The sequence below is a fragment of the Schistocerca gregaria genome, chromosome X (assembly GCF_023897955.1).
Source record: "Schistocerca gregaria isolate iqSchGreg1 chromosome X, iqSchGreg1.2, whole genome shotgun sequence".
In the NCBI taxonomy this organism is placed as follows: domain Eukaryota; kingdom Metazoa; phylum Arthropoda; class Insecta; order Orthoptera; family Acrididae; genus Schistocerca; species Schistocerca gregaria.
The window spans coordinates 831,716,407-831,738,717 of record NC_064931.1 but is presented as its reverse complement, the minus strand read 5'-3'; the positions used below and the strand labels follow the sequence as shown (position 1 = coordinate 831,738,717).

Genomic DNA, 22,311 nt, shown 5'->3' with positions numbered 1-22,311 from the left:
TTAATAGGAAAAGCATTAAACGTGTACGAAGCAGCTATGTCAACTGAAAACTTAATGATGGATGAATACACAGTTAGTTAAATTCCACTAAATTGCTGCAGTATCATGTGAATCAGTGGAATATTATTTAATGACTCTGGAGTTCAGTATTTATTGTATGAGTAATTATTTCCAGTGTAGTTTATTTCCATATTCCCACAGCTTATATATTTTCCCTTTCTAATTAAAGACCATAAAATGAAGACTGAGCAGTTCATGTAGGTATAGTGTGTATTCTATTTAGGTGATGTTCATGAACCAATTTCATGCTTAAAATTAGTTGGAAAAATTGGTACCTGTAGTATTTATGAGCAAAAAATTATATTTGTTTGAATGAATCAGACATTGAATTACCACTGGTAGTCATTACTAGACAACTGTATTGACACCAACAAGTAACAGGAAATATTTAACAACTCGTTTCATTCAGGATTTAGTTATTCTTCCTTGCACATATTAATTTTAGAGTATCATTAATTGTTGAGTCATTACTTTATTATGTCATGTAAATCTCATACAACATAACTAATTCAGGTTTTTTCTTTCATTTTTCGTGAACTTGCGTCGTGCGCACTAGCAAGCTGAAAGGGAAGAACATTAGTAGGTTGGTTGTTCATTTTTTTAGATTTTAAATGTTTGTGGTGGCAGATAACATTACTGAACTAATGAAATATTTTGTAATGAATGCTTTCTTTTTTAAGCAAAAGTCTGTACATCATTCTCTATTTTCACATATCTATCCTTTTTGTTCTGTTGTTGATTGTGTAGCTTTTCTTGTGCCTACTGTAATATATTTTCTTCCTTTCTTTTGTAGATAAGAATGTGTGATGTAATGTTATGTGTTTGCAGAATAACTTTCAAATACTGAATGTGTGCGCATGGCTGCATTTGCCTTTGCCCATTCCTAAATGTGTAAAATAAATTTGGCATTGTGAAGTTGCATGGTGTGATCCAGTCAGCAGAATACAGAAGTAATACTCAAATTTGTGTTACATAATAAATGACTTAATAGAGTTCTTCTTAATCTGTATTATAACCCAAGATGTTGATGGGACATTGTTGTCATTGATCTTTATTTTGTTGTTTGACAACGCCTGTTACCTAAGTTAATACCCCAGAAGTATGTATGAATATTTATTCAGGCTAATTTTTCTGAAGTTGCCACTTGAATTTGTTTCAGTAATAAATTGTTCTCTCTCTTCTGTTTATATTCATACTATTAATGAGGCTTGTCCAGGATTTTTTTTCTGATGTCCTTCGATCAAGAGATGTTTTGCAGTAAAACAAAGGAAAGTACAAACAAAATAGTTGATTGCCCATTTGACGCTACTGGTACAGCAGCAAAATGTGGCTGTTTCTCAAATTGTAGTTCAGTCTGCTGAAATGAATCCTGTATTATTTTGTATCTGTTACAAAGATTAGTGGCTGCCCAGGAGCTGATTTATGTATACAGCCTACAACTAACTGTTCCTTCTGATTCAAAGTGTTTGTTATTGTTAGGATAGGACCGCTCTCTCTCTTGATCTTTTGTGAGTGTTAGTACCGTTATTCACAAATTTTAAAATAACTTTGTTTGAGAGAGAGAGAGAGAGAGAGAGAGAGAGGGGGGGGGGGGGGCAGGCTCCCAGTCTGTTGCAAAACTTTTGATACAACTTTATCAGCTTATATGCAGTACCATTGCATATTTATTCAAGCAATTTCTCATTTGCAATGATAGGCATGAAAGTGAAGAAAGATACTGTAAGCAGAAGAGATGTGTAGGCAGATACTGAAATCAAATGAGGTGAGAACTGTATGGAGGATGGTAAATGAGTGATACTCAGATAGAAGTGACTGGCAGATGCTTTTTGTGAGCTGGGAAAACTACTTTATGAAGCACTAGAGCATGTACATTAGCTGACACAGTGCGTTTAGCCATGGCGAAACAACTTGTCAGATCTCTGCTGTGTCAGAAGTGACATCTATATTTATGGGAACTATACAGCCACTGGCTATTAAGCTATTCTTAATCTCCTGTCATTCATTTCCCTGTTACATTCTAAAACATGTTTCTTCCCATCACTCTCAAAGTAACAGTAACCACACTTAAAGGCACCATTTATTCAGTCAGCTCGTTTACAAACTCTTTAAGTAGCTTTATGAAATTTCACTAGAATGCTTCATCAGTGGTAGAAAATGTTTGACTCTTAGTGGATTGTACGTTATTGTAGAACACTTTTCCTGTTGTCTGCTGTCCCATTTTCATCACAAAAGAATGTTGTCAATTCATGTTAAGCACAGCTATGGTGAAATACCACACTCACTTATTGTAGTTGGGGTTTTGTGTGGTTGTGGGCACAGATGTGATGCAGCAGTATACTGTACTTTCCACGAAGTGCATCAGGAACACCATAAACATAAGTCTACCCCCTTTCAGCAATCATTCTTGATTCTGGCACCAAAAACTTTATCAATTCGCAAATTCTCCATCAGAAAGTTTCAGTTAATGTTTTGTCATATTTACCACAGAACACAGTTCAGTAACTGTAATAATGTCCTTTGATACCATGGAGCTTTATTCATAATAAAAATGTCTGTTGCTAAATTACGTTATGATGTGCAGGATTTATTTTGCTTGAATGGAATTATTTTGACTTAATTTCATGACTTCCATGTGGCGTCATGGATAAATGTGCTTGTCAATTAGTCTTCTAAAATAGAATATTCATGGAATTTCAATGCATTTGTTGTAGAGAGTGTTATTAAAGGTATTACATTGTGTTCAAATTTGTATATGTGGATTCATCTGTCTTGCTTACTAAATCTAGATTCAATTGATAAAAAATGTAAAAGAAATCATATAGCTGTAGTGTGGCATGCAATGATTGTAAACAAACAGTTATTTCTAAGTCAGACTTCAGCATTGAGGAATCCGTTGTACAGTGTGTTCAATTTATCTGATGACCACATGTATGGTGCAATAGATGGTGGGTAGTGATCGCTTCATGGTTTGGGCAAATCGGAAGCGATGTCTGATTTCTAGTGCCACATAACTAAATTCAAAATATATGCAAATAAATTTTGTGCTGATTCATTTCATGCAAGGAGATGCTGGAATTGCCTGCTGTGCATTTGACACCTACTCAAGAAATTAATCACCACACAATATAATTCTCTTTGAGAAATTGACTCGGGGATGTTATCCCCGAGATCCTGAAACTTTTACTTTAATGCTCTCCACAAATACAAATCGCAAGGGTTTAGATCAAGAATTTGAGCAGACCAGATATTGTTGCTAATGACTGTTGTGGAACACATCGTGAATTGCATGCAAAGAGAGCTCTTGCCAAATCGTTTTGGAAAAAATGCATAGCTTTGTTCCCTTTCATGAAGTGTATTAAAAAAAATTGCAAATGTTTTGCACATATATCATTAAAAAATTGGTTCTGTTGTTCTGTAAACACTAAATGTGCACCGCTCTATTTTCTTATCGTGAGGGGGGGGGGGGGGGGGTTCCTTGTGAAGCAGAATAGATCTGTCAGTGCTCCAATGTTGACAGTTTTAGGAATGAACATACCATGTAAATGGAACAAAACCTCATTTGAAAACAGAATTAGGTAAGGATCCATTTCACTGTTCTATTTTCTTATCGTGAGGGGGGGGGGTTCCTTGTGAAGCAGAATAGATCTGTCAGTGCTCCAATGTTGACAGTTTTAGGAATGAACATACCATGTAAATGGAACAAAACCTCATTTGAAAACAGAATTAGGTAAGGATCCATTTCACTGTTCTGACTTGTTTCAAAACTCATTCACAAAACCTAACACTGAGCACAGGATCGCAAGGTTTAAGTTCTTGCATGGCTGTTACTTTGTAGGTGCTTAACCCAAGTAATTTAGCATCCCTTCATACAGAGGTGCAAGAAATTTGTGTTTGCTGTGAAAGGTGTCTGATACTTTCTAGGGAATTTTCCAGGTGGTGTGCAATGCCATAGAGTTGAGCTTCTATGTGTGCCATATGTTGTCATATACACTTCCTGCAATCAGCACTTCTGTTTTCACAAAATTTATTTAATAATTTGTGAATTGTATCACAACTCTGAATTTGAACAGTTGGCAACTTCTGTTCAACCTCTGGACTGTACAACCAGGTTTTGTATGCATGTACAAATTGTAGATAAACACTTCTTGTGGAAGGGAATAACTCAGTCTTTGCATTTTGCATTCAAAGTTCACTGTTGAACTTGCGATGTTTGTTTTGAACCCTAGTGCGGAACTGTACATAATCTAGAATATAATGTTCCTGTAACACCTCCATCTGATGCAGTGGCTTGGAAACGTGTTGAGGGTACAATAAATTGTATCAAATTCAAAACATGACTGGTTGCATATTAAACCTATGTAAAAAGCCAATTCAAACCACAGTTGCAATTTGCTATTTGCAGTGGGTCTAATGAAAATACTGGTATGTACATAACATAAAATTCAAATTACGTGGTATTTCATCTGAAACTGCAGTCATTGCCCATTAAACATGATGTTAAAGTTCAGAAAATGAATTAAAATATACATCATTATTGTGCTTTACAGAACATTGTTAGATGAGAAAGAACTGCAGATGGTTTTTTTTCTCTAAATGATGCTCTGTTACCATTTTTATTGAAAAGAACAGGATGGTAGTTGTATCTGTGTAAGAAATAATGTATATTTTGAAACAATAAATTTACATGAATAAATAGCTAAAGAAAACATGCAGAAGTATCAGGAGTTAAAGTATTGATACTACAAAAGCTGTAACTTGTATTTACAAAGCACCAGTTGGTGATAGAACAACCTGTTAAAAAGCATATAATCTGTGTTCAAAAAACCAACACACAGAAACAGAAGGATGGATCTGTGTGGTAGTTCCAATTTAGACTTTCAAAGGAGTCTAAACAAACAGACTGGCTTATTGGGCCTCCTGGCAACCTTCAATTTAAAAGCAACTGTAGAAACGTCAACTTGCATAGAAATGTAAACCACCATAATTGACTGGATAGTCACAATTGTGCAGATGAATTATCTTACAGAAACGTGTGAACATCGGCTTTGGGTACTGCACTACACAGAAACTTACCCCTCACTTATAAAATCAACTAACTCAAGAAACTGCTCCCGTGCCCTGTTCACTCATTAAAGAATGGTTGCTTTTAGTTTATGTGCATACCTAAAGTTGATGAGTATTTAATAGAATGTGTGAAGAACAAGAATGAAATTACCAGTCTTTTTCCATGTGAAATACTTTAAAACATAGCTTTCCACTGCAAGGAACTTCACATTCTGCACACAAGCAGTGTTGCTTTTCAAAACCTTCTTCTCATGCATACCACCTCCTAATAAATCTTTTCTTCATTGTGCTCAGCAAAAATTCTGGAAAATGCTTAGATATTAGATAAGTCACTTTTGATGTTAGAACTAGACATCCAGTTGATGAGGCTTGTGGGGAGGGTACACAAAATATTTCCTGAATCTAATGTGAATTCTGACAATGTGCTTATTTTGCTGCCCCTCTTTTTTTCTTTTTTTTTCCTTTACAGAGTGTATGCAGTGAAGTGTTAAACTACCAATACAAATCGAAAAATTGTAAATTTCTTTTTGTCTACTCCTGATCATTTGATGGCTTTGCAACTTGAAATTGTTCCTATTCACACTTCCCATATTCTGTTTGTAATACATTACATCTTTTGGTTTTCGTATGACACCATGTGTTGAATATAGTTCTTGAAATTTATCGCCATGGGACATGCTGACCACAATGACATCTCTCTTGTCTTTGCTTTATCTGGCCATGCTCTAACCAAAACATTGCCAAATCCAGATTAACATGCAAACCCTGGGAGGACATAGAATAAGGCCAAGGAAAAAAGAAGAAACTGAATACAGTATAAGAATTTTCTTAAGATGCACATAAAAGGAAATAATACAAAAGTGTACTTGGCCAAAGCACTCTTTACTGTGATTTAGTGTTTTCTTATGGGGAAACTTGAGAGCTAGCAAAAGTTGTTTCATAGCTGAAAAGAGAACTGTAAGAGTTATGGAAAGTGCAGTTTCCAGAAGCTCATGCAAATTTTATTTTAAAATAAACTTTCTGTTCTTCCATTGCCTCTTTATGTATTTTGCAGGTAACAATTTTCATTATGAGAGTCTTAGATAAGCAGCTTGCAGTTAAAAAAAGCAGGGCATTTACTCATAACACAAAAAGCAACCAGGATATACATGTTCAATATTGAAAGTTAGACAACACTAAAACAAAATGTACCACTCTGAAAAGGAAACAAGCTGTGCAACAAACTAGCCTGTTACAGCAAAATTAAAGTTATTTCTGTATTTAAAACAGCTGTTGATCCCCACAGCCTTCAGAAGGGTTATGCTGTAGTTGCATATCTATCAGGTTAAAAACCTAAGTATGTTGTAAAATTTTACAATAGTAGAAAATTGGTATAGACGTTGAGTGTAAAATAGTTGAATTTGTTGCATCCCTTGTAAAATAAGGTGATTGAACGGCTGCATGATTACTATCATATCTTACAATGAAGCTTATGTATCTATACACAAATGTGCTTGGAAAATGGTTTTTAATGAATGTCACATTCAAAGTATATATAGGTAAGCAAAATGTCCTCCCCTGAAATCATAATGTGCATGCTCTATAAAAATTATTAATGATACAATAAAGAATACAACTACTTCATAATGTATTTATGGATAAGTGGGCCAGCATTTTTTCATTATTCATCACAATTGAGAAGTGGTGGTGGTGGTGGTGGTGGTGGTGGTGGTGGTGGTGGTGGTGGTCGTCGTCGTCCTTTGCCTGTGTATTACCAATGAGCAATGACACGGACTAATTTGATATTGAACTCTCTCACATTTTTTATTAACCACCATGTTCATCCACCCTGCTTTAGCTGGGAGGTATGCTGTCATCTCAGCTTTTGCAGTTCATTCAAAAATCATTTAATTTGTTGCATTGCACAAACTAACTTTGCCCTAGTTTTCAATGAGTCAGTTTTACAAACAAAAAATATGCTTAAAAATACATTCTCAAGGTCTTCATTGACTCCTCAGGATATTTCCACCCTCCTTTTGCTTGTAATAGATGGCATTCTTTTTCTCATTGCTCTAGTGTTTGTATTCGCTACACACACTGAATGATATATCTGGCCAGTCCAATATGCAGATATGCTTTTCACTCTTGTTTCCTTATGATCAGTTAGTATTATTTTCTTTCGTGGATGACATTTACCCCCAAATGAAAATGTAGTAATTTACACTAAAAGTATCGGATATGAAAGAGATGAATATAGCGGCATTGTTTTGAATCCAAGAAGTATTTATGGAGAAATTACAGTACTTAAAACTGTTTTTCTCTGTTTTAATCATCATACATCTGTAACTGTCATACCTGACTGAGTCTCTCCGTCTTGATGCAGTTGATTTGAAATGGTGGAGAGAGAGATTTCATTTCGAACTAATACTGATCTCACTTTGCTCATTAATAACAGACTTAAATTTTATTTTTTTATTCGGTAATTTATAGAATTGTAATATACCCTATTGGGAGTAGTTCTCATTGCTTATTGAAAGAACGCTTCTAATGAAAAAATGTTACATCGGCAACATTCAATATTTTGTAAAATTTCATTATCCCACAGTTTTATGGTCTGAGTGCATCATTTAGATCATGTAGCTCAGCAATATCAATTAAAAAATAAGAAAACATGTAGAAAATGTAAGTACAGTGTGTTATCATAATATTTTTTTTATTATTATTTTGAATGTACATGTTTGTATTCCTGGTACAGGTGGAAATCCTTCTGCCACAGTACCATGGCATTCCACTGAAGAAGCCAAAACTAAATGTTGCAGCCTATTGATGAAGTAGCTGTGCCATTCTGTTTCAGCTTTTCTAGCAGTGTGTTGTGACATGGGGATTTCAACATACACTAGGACTGCAGACATGCAGGCAAACAAACCACTAATTATTTAATTTTATTTTTTGTGTGATAGTTAATACTTTGACAACTTCTTGTATCAGGTCAAAAAACTTATTACTGACAGTGCCTCACTGTGCCGTAAAACCCTATTTAGCAGCAAAAACGAAGTATAACACAACACAGAATGAATATTAACCTGCTGCTGCTGCTACTGCCGCCACCGCTGCTGTGTTCTCATCTTTTAAAAAGTAATTAAAAAGAGGTCATTAGTCCACACATTTCGGCAGACAGTACGGAATAATAATATAAAAATGTAAAAACCTCGATGAATATTTCCAGTTATGATCATCCTTTCATGCTTGTAGACTCAGAGAGACAGTGTGTGGTGCAGTACTGAAACGCTTGGCTTTTGTTGTATTTTTATAAATAGGGAAGTGATAGTCATTATTTATTCCAGAGTAATGAGACAATGAGCTTATTTTCTTTACTATTTGACTTTCCTAAAATATGTTCTGTCTTCAGTTTTACTTTAAATAACAGTACTTGCAGTTCCTGAAGAGTTTTATTATGCACAGAAATGTCACATATCACTTAATTTCCTTTCTTCATCAAGATCGTCATCCCATCACCATTTGTTTTCTAGTTCATTCAACGGTTAGTGTGCTAGTGGTGGTCTCTGAGATCAGGGAGCACACTTCTGATCTTCAACTTCTTAAAAATGCTGTGTGTTGCTAACAAAAAATGTTGAATGACAATATTTATGTAACAATAATTCAGTTTTCTTTCCCTTATTGATTACTGGTTGCAAAGGTTTTGGGGAACCCCCCCCCCCCCCCCCCCAAAAAAAAAAAAGAGAGGGAAAAAAAGAAAAAGAAAGGCACCTCAACACTGTACTATCACTTGTTGTAAGAACAAGAAAGCCAACTGCTCAAAATTATCAGTAGTTACAATTATGTGGATAGATTGACATGGTATTTAGAAACTAGTAATATCTTCCCAATTGTTGGCTGTTTCACCTTTTTAGTTTTGTTTTTGTAATTTCTGCAGCTTACTTCACTAATGTTTTATTGTGACAGCATGACTGGAACAAGTGAATATTGTCATGTAGAACAAGGTGTAGTTAGATGGATGACAAACACTAACTTCACTTAATGAAGATTTATTCAGCATTTGTATATACAAGAGCACGGAGTGAACTGCCTCCGGCCAGAACACACATAGTATATACACAGCTATAGATCATTCCAGTGCAGTGATGCTTGACATTTGAGGATACTTCTAGTATTTACTCGAACCGAATATAGAAATTAAAATTGTACATTCCAGGCGCGTTTTGAAATCGCGACCCTCCATGCAACAATTTCGTATCATAACCACTACACCACGGTGCTACTCAGATTCTTCTGCAACAATATTGTTATAGGCGGTATTCAGAGAAACTAATTTGTCTTAGGTGAAACTGCTGTATGATTATTACTTCACAGAAAAAAAAGTTTAACTTCCTTTTCAAATTCTAGTCTGGATTTGAAAATATGAAGTAAAGTTAACATCCTCACTGAAGTATTTTTCAGAAACCACTTGGGACAGCTGTCATTTTGCCAACTGGAATATATAAGGGTTGGAATAAAGGACCACAGATGGGTACATAGTACGAATATTCTGCTATTTCAGCATGTCCAGCTGACAGCTGGGGATTTTTGGGCATGAAAAGTTCATCTGGCAGCAGAAATATAGCTTACTGTGGCTCTGATAAATGAAAGTATTCCTATTTAATTCATTTCCACTTCCTATGCATTTTTTCTTTGACATTTCATGTTCAAAGTCAAATGAATAAAACAATACTTCACTTTTGTTTCAGATTATGGACTTTTGCATAAAAAATTGATAGTTTGTTAGCTATTCCTATTAGTAATTGGGAAGCAAACTGCAAGCGCACAGGCTTGTCAACTCTACGAGGACTTGCTGAAAAGTAAAGCCACTGAATTTATGTGAAACCTCCTAAAGATTTTTAAATAAAACACTTTATTAACATTCTACATCTTTATTCTACATGTTTACTTCTCAACATAGTCACCCTGGCATTTTTGATACCATAGCTGTAGAATGTTACTTTCTCCACAGAGCCACAATCTCACCTCTGCTTCCACTGCTTCATCACTATCAAAGTGAAGTCCTGAAAGGTATTCTTTAAGTTTTGGAAATCATGTGGGACCAAGTTGGGGCTGTATGGAGAATGATCGATGTCTGTGAAGGCATAAGATTGATGCTGATGTTGTGGCACTTGTGTGTGGTCTGGCATTGGCATGCTGAAGGAGAGGGTGCTGCATGTGTGGAAGAAGTCTTTGAACCCAAAACTCAATTACAGTATTCTGTTTTTCCACCCACTGACAGAATTATGTTAAACACTGCCACGTTATATGCTGCACTTCAGACCCCCTCTAGTGGCAGAGGGCTGTAAATATGTAGACACAAATAATAGAGGTGTAGAATGTTAATGTATGTTTTATTTAACTTTGATTCCACATAAATATGGAGACATTACTTTACAGCATGCTCCTGTTTATTTAATCTTTTGTGTTACTTCTTCTCAGATATCAGTGAAAGTCTGAGTCTTTCTGGGGTATTTTCACCCCACATGTATATTTGTAATGATGAAAATTAACTTTTTCTTTAAAAAAGTTCATTTATTGTTAATTTTAAGTTGTGTATGAAGCTTTTCATATCTCAGCCTATCTGAATAGTCCCTAATTGTGGCTTTACTTATGCGAAATTTATTACGCCAGTTGGTGTCTGTCAGCTGAGAAGTGTTCTGTAGAATTCAGTGTTAAAATGTTCATGAGACATCATTTAGTAAATATCAGTGACAAAATACCAATTTTAAGGTGGGGGAAAAATGATTTTAGATAGAGCTATATAAATTGAGTGAACATTTATTCCGAGGCATTGTTATTGACAGATTTTAAAAATGGTTCATGGGTATTGTTATTGGACATGTTTAAAATTTTATCCCAATCGCTGAAGGTTGCTTAATTGATATTCAGATTCTTAGAGTGGAATCTGGCCACATTTTGTAGAATGTTGCAGTTCTCATTTTTTAATGTGAAGCTGTCAATACAATAAAGATTAAAACTATTAAGAGTTGATGAACTCTGTGGTAAGCAGAAAATGCATGGCAGTAGTTGCAAAAAATCCACTTTCCTTGCTCCAACTGATGCTAGTAAAAAGCCCTCTGTCTTCAGGGCACAAGTGGCCTACCGGGAACACCCGACTCCCATGTCATCCTCAGTGGAGGATGCGGATAGGAGGGGCGTGGGGTCAGCACTTCGCTCTCCCAGTTGTATGAGATGGTATTCTTGACCGAAGCTGCTACTGTTCGGTCGAGTAGCTCCTTAATTGGCATCACAAGGCTGAGTGCACCCCGAAAAATGGCAACAGCGCATGGCGGCCTGGATAGTCACCCATCCAAGTGCCGACCACGGCCGACAGTGCCTACCTTTGGTGTTCTCACAGGAACCAGTGTATCCACTGTGGCAAGGCCATGATGCTAGTATACAGTTTACAATATGCAGCCCGGAATATTATCTCTGTTCCCACTTCGTTTCCAATATCTTGATTGTTTTAAGCTTGAGCATCTTTGTGAAACTAGATGTTGTGTAGCAGTATTTACAATTTATGCTGTGCTGTATTATGATACATGGCAAGGTATGACGTAGTGAATACCTAAACTACAAAGGCAGGAAATCTGTATGGATTACACCGTCCTACAATGTACAGATTATGTTACTGGCAATATTTTCGCTAGTGGAGAGGGGCCTTACAAGCTTGCCAGTTCATAAAAATTATTTGTTGACTGGAAATAACATGTTTGCTGGAATTCTGTAACAGGACATTATGCAGACAAACTCTAAGGCAAGAATTGTAACAGAAAAGAAGGGGCAATGTAAACAATGTCACCACTGCCATGTGAGCAAAGTAATTTCTTACAGAAAGTGATGTAATATTAATCCTCGTGCAGGTACATGGCATATTTTGTACACATGTAAAGAATAAGTACCTCTGTTAATAAGGTAAATTTGTATGAGGATGCTCAGAGCTTAATCTTAATTATAGCTTACAGTATTTGAATTAAACCACTATTTAATTAAACAACAGTAAAATAATCTTTCATTATATCATTCTGTTGCTGCATACAAGTGTTACCCCACAACAATGACCCGTTCAAAGCACCGAAAAGATCATTGCCATCAGATCTCAGCTAGATGCATATTCAATTAATAATTATCTCATAGACAACTGACTCATTGTGGGATTGTACTTCTAGCTTGGAAATTTGGGTCATTTTCTTCCATGGGTCGAAAAAAATTTTTCTCACCTAGCTCACTGTTTATTTTACATTATTGCTGCTCACTTGGACGTATGAAAACATAACTTAAAACTGTGTTAGTGGAAGCAATGATGGGGAATAGGTATGGGCTCACAGTTGTAAAGCAACAGTGGAAAGATAAGTGTTATTTGTGCACTTTAGACGTAGGAATGCCTGCTCAAGGGTTAAGGGGAGGTTTACTACCTTTGGCCCAAAAAAGCATATTCCTTGAGGATATTTTTCTCGGGACGTATTACAGATATCAATGTCAGATTTGGTCAAAATGTTTATTGATATTTACTCTACAAACTGGAACTTTTTTGACTGGGAATGTCTAAGAGCAAAGGCAGAAGTGCCGTTGGAACGAAACAAAATTTTGATGTAGACGTCCACGCGCGGTATGTCACAGGTCAGCCGGCTCATCTGAAATCAAAATTGAGTTGATGTTAGCGAAGTATAAGATTATTTAGGAGCTGTACCTCACTTAAGTTATATGGACCATAGGAAACAAAGGCGGCCATTTGAAAAACAAAAGGTTTTTCATCAAATTTTTATTTTTTTATTAATTAATTATTTATTTATTTTTTTATTAATTAATTATTTATTTATTTTTTTGACTTCATTGGCCTAGTAAAAATATTTATAGTTGTTGGATTGGAATAAAAGTGGTACAACTCCTAGACAACTTGGTTAACTTCGTCGGAAACAAAGTATCATGGAAATTGGTTAAGTAGATTTGAAGGTACCATACCGCCTTATAAAAAAAAAACTAATTTAGAGAAAAAAAGAGTTGGAGGTTATGACTACATATAAATGCAATATTATGCAACATATGTTCAGTCTGCTATTCAGGATCCATAAACTAGTCCTCCCTCTTCCTCATAGAGGGCGTTCTACTCGATCTGGGCCATCCTGCGCTGCTCCGGAGCTCCTCATATGGCTGGTGATAAGCAGTTTTCGGCGGCTTGATTCTGGTGGTTGTCCGAATGCTTGGCGAGCTGCGTCGAATAGAGTCCTAGGGTGATATCCATCGTTGTCATGGTCTTCAGAATTGCTGAATACGCTTCGTTGAAGCTGATCACTACCAGGAAAGCTGCAATCTCCGTAGTCTTCGCACCAGAATGCAAATGCTTGGGGGCTAACTTCCGAACACATGCATTCTAACTTTCATTCGAATTTTGTGGGTTTCCTTCCGAACACATGCATTCTAACTTTCATTCGAATTTTGTGGGTTTCCTTCCAAGCACCAGTACAATAATTCATCCTCCGAAAGAAAATAAAAAACTGGTGCATGGAAAAGGCCGATTTCAAGCAGGTGTATTTTTTTGTTTAACCACAAATAACAAACATTACAGGTCTGTATTCAGAAAATCCGTTTCAAGGGTGGATTATAAACACTTTTATGGTTCCAAAAATGCAATTAAAAGAATTGAATTTTTGAATCAAAAGGTAGTAAACCTCCCCTTAATGCTGCACGTAATGTAAGTGATGGCGATGGCAAACATTAAGGGATATATTTAAATGAGGAGAAAATTTTTAAAAATTTCAAAAGCAGCCATAAGTTTGGCTAGTAATAAGGAACTGATTGTCTAATCCTTCAATGGAAATTGAGTCAGCCCTCTTATATGTTACATACTTTTGTACGATGAGGAAAAGGTGATGAAATATTTTTTGTCTTCTATGATTTTTGTTTCGTTTTTCCAATGCACATAATACCCAGTTGCCATATTCAAGGTATCAGCCAGGAATTTGAAATTTTTGACACATTATTAACTGAGAAAAGTAAAATTACCCACACCTTGTTATGCTAGCAGTCAAGTTTTGTAAAATGAAAATTTTGTTTAGCCCTAGCAGGTGGCTTGGATGACCACTGTTAGCAACAAATCTTAATATAGATCTACTTTTAACCCATGCATTACAATAAGGGAGAATGTATGTCACGCTCGAACTCGTAGCTCTTGGCTATTAATTACCCTCTGACACACTTGTTACAATTTTTTAAAATTCTTTATGAAGCATGCTCCTTTTAGGCAGATATTTTCACAAGGTTTGGTTGTGCTAAAGTTATACTCTAAAAGACATCTTAGGATATGTGGTAGATGATACTTTTGATACCACTATCTTTTCCTCCCTCCCCTCCATTTGCAAGTGGCATATGGTAAGAACGACTGACTATAAAGCTACATATTAGCTCTTAATTTCTCTGATCGTTTTCATTGTGGTCACTTCACAAGATGTATGTGTGAGGTAGTAATAAGTTACATGACTTTCTAGAATATCTACACTTTCTGAAATGGCAAACAATTCAAATTTTTCAAGAATTTCACAATTGCACTGAAGAGCCAAAGAAACTGGTAAACCTGTGTAATATTGTGTGTTGCCCCTGCGAGCACACAGAAGTGCCACAACACAACATGACATGTACTCGACTGATGTCTAAAGTAGTGATGGAGGAAACTGACACCATGAATCCTATAGGGCTGCTCATAAATCCATAAGAATACAAGGGGGTGGAGATTTCTTCTGAACAGCACATTGCAAGGCATCCCAAATATGCTCAATAATGTTCATGTCTGTGGACTTTGGTGGCCAACGGAAGTGTTTAAGCTCAGAGGAGTGTGCCTGGAGCCACTCTGTAGCAATTCTGGATGTGTAGGGTGTTGTGTTGTCCTGCTGGAATTGCCCAAGTCTGTCAGAATGCACACTGGCCATGAATGGATGCAGGTGGTCAGACAGGATGCTTACATAAATGTCACCTGTCAGTCATATCTAGACATATCAGGGATTCCACATCTCTCAAACTGCACATGTCCACTCAGTTACTGAGTCTCCTCCAGCTTGCACAGTCCCCTGCTGACATGCAGGGTCTATGGATTCATGATGTTGTCTCCATACCCGTACATGTCCAACCACTCAATACAATTTGAAATGACTTTCTGGGCGAGGCAACATGTTTCCAGTCATCAACAGTCCAATGTCTGTGTTGACAGGTCCAGGCGAGGCAGAAAGCTATGTGTCATGCAGTCATCAAGGGTAGACGAGTGGGCCTTTGGCTCCGAAAGCCCATATCAGTGATGTTTCGTTGAATGGTTTGCACGCTGATACTTGTTGATGGCCCAGCTTTTGAAATCTGCAGCAATTTGTGGAAGGGTTGCACTTCTGTCACATTGAACAATTCTCTTCAGTCATCACTGGTCCCATTCTTGCAGGATCTTTTTCCAGCCGCAGCGATGTCAGAGATTTGATGTTTTACTTGATCCCTGCTGTTCACAATATACTTGTGAAATGGTTGTGTGGGAAAATCTTCACTTCTTCGCTACCACGGAGATGCTGTGTCCCATCGCTCATGTGCTGACTTAAAGGCCACGTTCAAACTCACTTAAATCTTGATAACATACCATTGCGGTAACTGATCTAACAATTGCTCCAGACACTTGTCTTATACAGGGTGATTCAGGAAGATATGCGAAAATTTTAATATGTTATTCTACAAGCAAAACTAAAGGAAAAAAGTCTGCAGATGTTTAGTTACTCAGTTGCAGCTAATAATATTTCCCCGAAATTTAGCAACTTCACTAATATGAAGCCATTGCAAAACTGTAAGAGGTTGAAGTAAAGCAAGATTTCCATTTATTTTGTTGTTATTGATCTGGTGAATGTAATAAAACATGTCCCAGACGTGTATCTGCAGTAGTTTTCCAGAACATCCAGAAAAGCAAAGATGTAATTTCATAAAATTTTTAATTTATAAAATACTGGGCCCAATTTGTTTTTCAAATTCCAGACAATTGCACAAATTTTTCAACAGAAGTTGTAGACAATTTAATTTTGGAAAAATGATGGTACATTTACATATATACTCCGCTAGCCACCAAGCCGTATGTGGTGGAGGGCACTATTCGTGCCAAAGTCATATCCCCCCCCTCCATCCTCCTCCTCTGTTGCACTCGCAGATTGCACGAGAGAAAATTACTCAGTATGAGCTTTAATTTAGCTTTGAATGGTGATCATTGCACGATTTTAAAGTTGGTGGTAATAATATAAGCTCTATATCCCTGACGAAGATTGGGTTTTGGAATTTAGTGAGCAGCCCCTTCCACTTAGCGCGTCGTCTATCTGCAAGTGTGCCCCACTTAAAAGTTTCTGTGAGATTTATAATGCTCTCGCGATGGCTAAATGTACCACTCACGAATCTTGCCGCTCTTCTTTGGACCTCCTCAATCTCTTTAATCAGACCCAACTGGTAAGGGTCCCATACAGACGAACAATCATCAAATACTGGACGAACTGAAGTATTGTAAGCAATGTCCTTTGTTGAAGGATTCTACCAATAAACTGCAATTTAGAGCTCGCCTTACCTGTTACTTGTGTAATCTGATCGTTCCATTCGAGATCATTTCTAATAGTTACACATAGATACTTCACGGATTTTCTGCTTCCAAAGACTGGGCGTTTATATTGTAGTCTTATATTACTGGGGATTTTTGCTGTCTTATGCACAGTAGGCTACACTTACTAATATTGAGAGATAACTGCCAGTCGTTACACCCCGCATTTATTTTCTGCAAATCCTCATCGATTTGTTCACAACTTTTGTGTGATACTACTTTCCTGTAGACTACAGCATCATCGGCAAACAGCCTAATGCTGCTGTCAGTACCATCAACCAGATCGTTTGTGTAAATCATTAAACGCAGTGGACTCAATACACTGCCCTGGGGCGCACCTGATGTTACGTTTGTTTCGGCGAAGTCTCCCCATTCACGATGCCATACTGCGCTGTCTGTTAGAAAACTTACTATACAACCGTATATGTCATCAGATAGACTGTAAGTGCGCACTTTTTGGAGCAAGTGACAGTTCGGTACTGAGTCAAACGCATTTCGAAAGCGAGGAAAATGGCAGCTGGTATCTAGATCCTGTTGTATATCATGCACAAAGAGGGCCAAATGTGTCTCACATGACCGCTGTTATTGTGTCTGAACACAAAATGTGTTCCATGATCATACAACAAATCGATGTCAGTGAAATTGGCCGGTAATTACGTGCATCCAATTTTCTACCCTTTTTATAGATTGCTATGACCTGGGCCTTCTTCCAGTCCCATGGAACTTTCCACTGTTTTAATGATCTCTGGTCGATGATGGATAGGAATGGTGCTATAATTGTAGCATATTCAACATACAATCTTATGGGACTACCATCTCGGCCAGATGCCTTCCTGGCATCTAAGGATCTTAACTTGCTACAGACACATCGACAATTTACTAACATGAGGTGTAGCATCCTTTGAAATGACCTGTTTAGGAGAACTAAGAATTTTTACAGTTGGCTCATCCACATCAGTGTCATGAACTGGTAATTTTTCAGGCCAATGGTTTTTTCCCATGTAGAGGAACCCAATCTAAAAAATTTCCATGTACACGCCACAAGTAATGTGCTACCCACGTAGCTACTTCCTGTGTGTAGTGCACCCCTGATGTATTGAGGGGCGTCCTACAACCTTCCACCTCATAGCGTAGGTCGAGGAATCTACAACCATTTTCGTCACAGTCGACATAGTCTCTGGTTTAGATTCTCCACTAACTCCAAATCAGAGGACCCCGTACACTCTGGGTACGATGCTGCAAATCGTCAGCTTGGCTTGGCTTCTACTTCTCGAGAGATGGGGGCCACCTTTGCCAGTTTAGCCAGCCGTCAAAAGGACCCAAGGATTTCCTCAGAACTGCAACGACTGGCAATGTTGGTGCCGACATGCACAACAATCTGCAACTGGCTGCACCCCGCATGCTCGATAGCCACAGGAAGAGCCTCTTCCACTAATTTCTCTACTCCCCAATTCTATTCAATACCTCCTCAGAAGTTATGTGATCTACCCAACTGATTTTCAGCATTATTCTGTGGCACCACATTTCGAAAGCTTCTGTTCTCTTCTTGGCTAAACTATTTATCATTCACGTCTCACTTCCATACCTGGCTACACTCCATACACATACTTTCAGAAACTTGACTTCCTAGCATTTAAATCTATACTCAATGTTAACAAATTTTTCTTTTTCAGAAACGCTTCCTTGTCATTGCCAGTCTAAATTTTATATCCTCTCTACTTCGACCATCATCAATTATTTTGCTCCCCAGATAGCAAAACTCATAGATGTTCATTCTTTCTGCGTGCTATACGAGATTGGAATAATAGAGAATTGTGAAGGTGTATGGGATTTGGCAGGAGCCTGTGTCCACCATGCAGCCTTCCCCTTTAGGCCCATACACAAAAATCCATTGGTGTTAAATCAGGTGATCTGGGTGGTCACATACGTGTAGCACCACGATCAATCCATTTCTTTGGAAAATGTTCATTTAAATTTAAATGTGAAGTAATGGCATCTTAACATATCGAGCACTTGTACTGATTATGGACGCTAGGTAGGGAATCTGTCTCCCCTAACATTCAAAATGCTCCGCTAATGGTTATGGTTTGTGCATTCGGAATCCTCAGAGTTGGATAATGTATTCAATATTCGTCAACTGCAGCTGTAGAATTACCATCACATTTGCCACCTTATCGGTGTATTCCTCTGTCGTAAATTTGAAAGGCATCTCTGTTTCATAAATAAGCTACGAACTAAAACAGTTCTTATGTGGTTTCACTTAAATACGCTGTTGTTGTTATGTTCTTTCTCTGAAAAATGCAGAGATCTAACTCGTTTCAAGGTTAGGAAATGACTGAAACAACTCGCAAACTGTTGGCAACAATGACGTAAATGTTTCTGCATTCTTAATGCAAAATTAAACAGATTTACTTGTATGATAATCTTTGCTTATCTGGGTATTCTGGAAAACTACTGCAGATACACATCTGGAAAATGTTTTATTAGATTCACCAGATCAATAACAATAAAATAAATGGAAATCGTGCTTTACTGTAATCTCGCACAGTTTTGCGATTACTTTATATTAGTTAAGTTGCTAAATTCCAGGCAAAATCTTTTATTAGCTGTAACTCCATGACTAAACATTTGCAGATCTATCTTTATATGAACTTCTTGCCTTAGGTTTACTTGTAGAATAATATATTGAAATATTTCCAAATCTTCGTGAATCGCCTTGCATAGGCATTGCCAACTGCAGTGCCATGTTCTGCCTGTATACATATCTCTGTATTTGAATATGAATGCCTAAACCAGTTTCCTTGGCACTTCAGTGTATTAAGTTTGGTTTATAATGGAGTGAAAAGATTTGGGCATTAGGGAACAAGCTGTAGAGACACTGCTCTTTTGGGTGTTAATAGCACCAGAGTGTAAGCAAACAACATTCATTCATTTCCAGTTCCTGTTCAGAGGCAGTCATGTTGTTCAGTCAGTTGTTGGTCTTTCATCAAATCATTGAAAGAAGTTTGTGCATTTCACCTCAGCACTTGTCTTGATGCAAACATTACAGAACATTAGCTACTGCAATCAGTTTTTGTGTGCATGCTTTTTGTCATATTATGATATTTGAGCATTTTGTGAATGGTGATTAGTCAGAGGAAAAGGTTTCGGTAATAATCATAGCATATTACCATGAGCTGTGCTGCATGCAATATGACATAGCAGTTAGCATAGGTGGTGAGTGTGATGCAGGTCATCTGTTCCCAACCATCGCCAGTTATTTGTAATTTTTTTATGTACAGTCATATTGACCAAGTAGGATCATGTTAACAACTTCAGTTCCTCTTCTTCCTTTGTTGTTGTTTCCTATTTTTCCAGTATTACCTCATTTTCTCCACATGAAGTCTCTTCCTTTCTTCTGCCCATGTTGTTCCTGATTTTCTATTTCTTCTGCTTTGAAAGCTTTCCAAATTTAGTATTTTATTTTTAAAATGGTTTCTTTCTGCTGTTTCTTTGATGTTGTTTCTTTCTAGATCTTTCATTACTTCTGTAATCCAGGCTATTGTCGATTTCTTCTTGCAGAAATATAGGAGTATTTGTTTTGTTAGTCTATGCCCATCCAATCAGTTGAGGTGTCCGAAAAAGGTTAATCTTCGTTTGGCCATTATTTCAGATGTTTTCTCTCTATTTTTTATAGATTTCATTACTACTATTTCCCAACCATCTGCACCAATTATTTTTTTAATAATCCTTCTTTCCAATATCTCTAGTCTGTCCATCTTATAGTTCGTTAGGCATTCAGATCTATTTAAACATTCTGGTCGTATCACTGTGGTGTGGTGTTTTAGTTTTGTTTTTCTAGATATACATTTCTTGTTGTAAATATTTTTGGTCAAACCATATGCTCTTTCCATTTTGTTAATTCTTACATCCATTAAAGATTTTTCTAGTCCATTCTGTTGTATTGCCTCTCACAGATATTTAAATTTATTTACTTGCTCTATTTTACCTATTTGTGTTTCTATGAATTTTGGCGCATTTTTTTTATTTGCCATGATTTTTTTTTCCCAACTGAAATATTGAGACCAGTCCTATTTGATGTTTTATTGTTTGCTTGTTATTTAGTATTTCTCATTTCTAGAAGTTTTAAAAAATTCTTATGTTTGCAATGTTGTGTATTCTGGAATATTTGATGTCTGTGTAAGTAGCAGCACATTCTGTTCAAAAGTTCAGTTCGGCTCTGTCTGTACATTGGTGTTCATAACAAATGTGCTTTCAGTGCTAAGTGTTACACTTCATTGACAGCCCTGCTTTCAAGTTTTGACTTTATTGTGGTTACGATGTGATACTGTTTAGTGTAGAGGTTGTATCTCAATCACCTTGGCTACAATTAGGCTATATGGAAGCTGTCATCTACATGGACAAGAACCGGAATAACAGAACATTTTTCCCAACATCTGTATCTTCAGGAAACCAGTGAGTTCCAAAACAGTGGAAAAGTCAGTTGTCCCTCAAGCATCCATCAGCATTTGGCAGAGACCATGGTCAGGACCTGATGAATTGGCTGACAGGATCCAACTGAATCACCAAATGCAACTTGTAGGACGAAATGATATGTAGAGCATAAGTGCACTTTTACTTGCAGGTACACTAAAGGAGTTGTTAAAGAACAATGAAAACAGGCTGGATATCTGGGACAAATTCTAGGCTGAATTGGATTGAAATTTGGTGGTGATAAGCAGCTAGCAGAACAATAATTGAAAAGCAGAGCCCAACATCATGGAGAAATGATAGATGTACATATATACTGTTTTGACCCTATGCCACATTGTGAATTGGAATATGATAGCTCATAAAACCTTGCAGTTGATGACAGTAGTCACAGAAGACATGTATGAAACTGTCCTCATATTAAAGACTATCACAACAATTTAGGAACTGATCAAGTAGTGCCAGCACGTCAAGGAAATGCAACAGAAGAGTCGGATGAAAAAAGTATGACACTCTCGAATGTGATCCTTATGGCAGCTGTATAAGACCCCTACAACCTCACCTGTCTCATACACCATGCAGTAAGAGAAGAGATAAAGTGTTTTATGGCAGCTAGAACTGTGTCACTGAGTAAGCAAGAGATAGCAGCCATGAATGTCGACTCCATATGTCAGGAGGTAATAGACAATGTTGAAGGAGATTTGTATTGATCTTTATCGCCAATCTTCACAACCAGTGAAATGCACCACAAAGAATATACTTCACCAACTAGGACGTATGCCACAACCATGAGATGACAATCGAGCATCTTACAAACATAAGTACAACAAATTCCTCAGCCAGGTATAACTCCCTGCAGAACAACAGATACCAAAATGTTTCCACAGTGGGTGCCATGGACATGCATGCTGCTGCCCAGAAAGAAGTGTTAGCATACTGTGTCACCAGTTGTTAATTATCACAACAGTTCTCTTAACACCAGTCAACTACAGGTGATTATAGTGGACCTGTGAGATGAAGTCCATTGCCATACCCTGGATGAGGTCTGTCCCAATGTGCTTTAGCAGTTCTGTTGCCATATGGAGGTACCAGCCACTTGC

General features: G+C 37.1%; 1 protein-coding gene across 4 annotated transcripts in view; it reads left to right on the top strand.

Annotated features, from left to right (window-relative positions):
- Positions 1 to 22,311, top strand: part of LOC126299335 (WD repeat-containing protein 7) — a 324,063-nt gene that overhangs the window by 44,688 nt on the left and 257,064 nt on the right. For 2 of the 4 annotated variants that reach the window (XM_049991167.1, XM_049991165.1), the window contains exon 7: positions 617 to 643. The exons of the other annotated variants lie outside the window; for them this stretch is intronic. In XM_049991167.1, the coding sequence (XP_049847124.1) occupies positions 617 to 643 (27 nt within the window). The remainder of the gene's footprint in view (positions 1 to 616; positions 644 to 22,311) is intronic. 4 annotated transcript variants of the gene reach the window in all.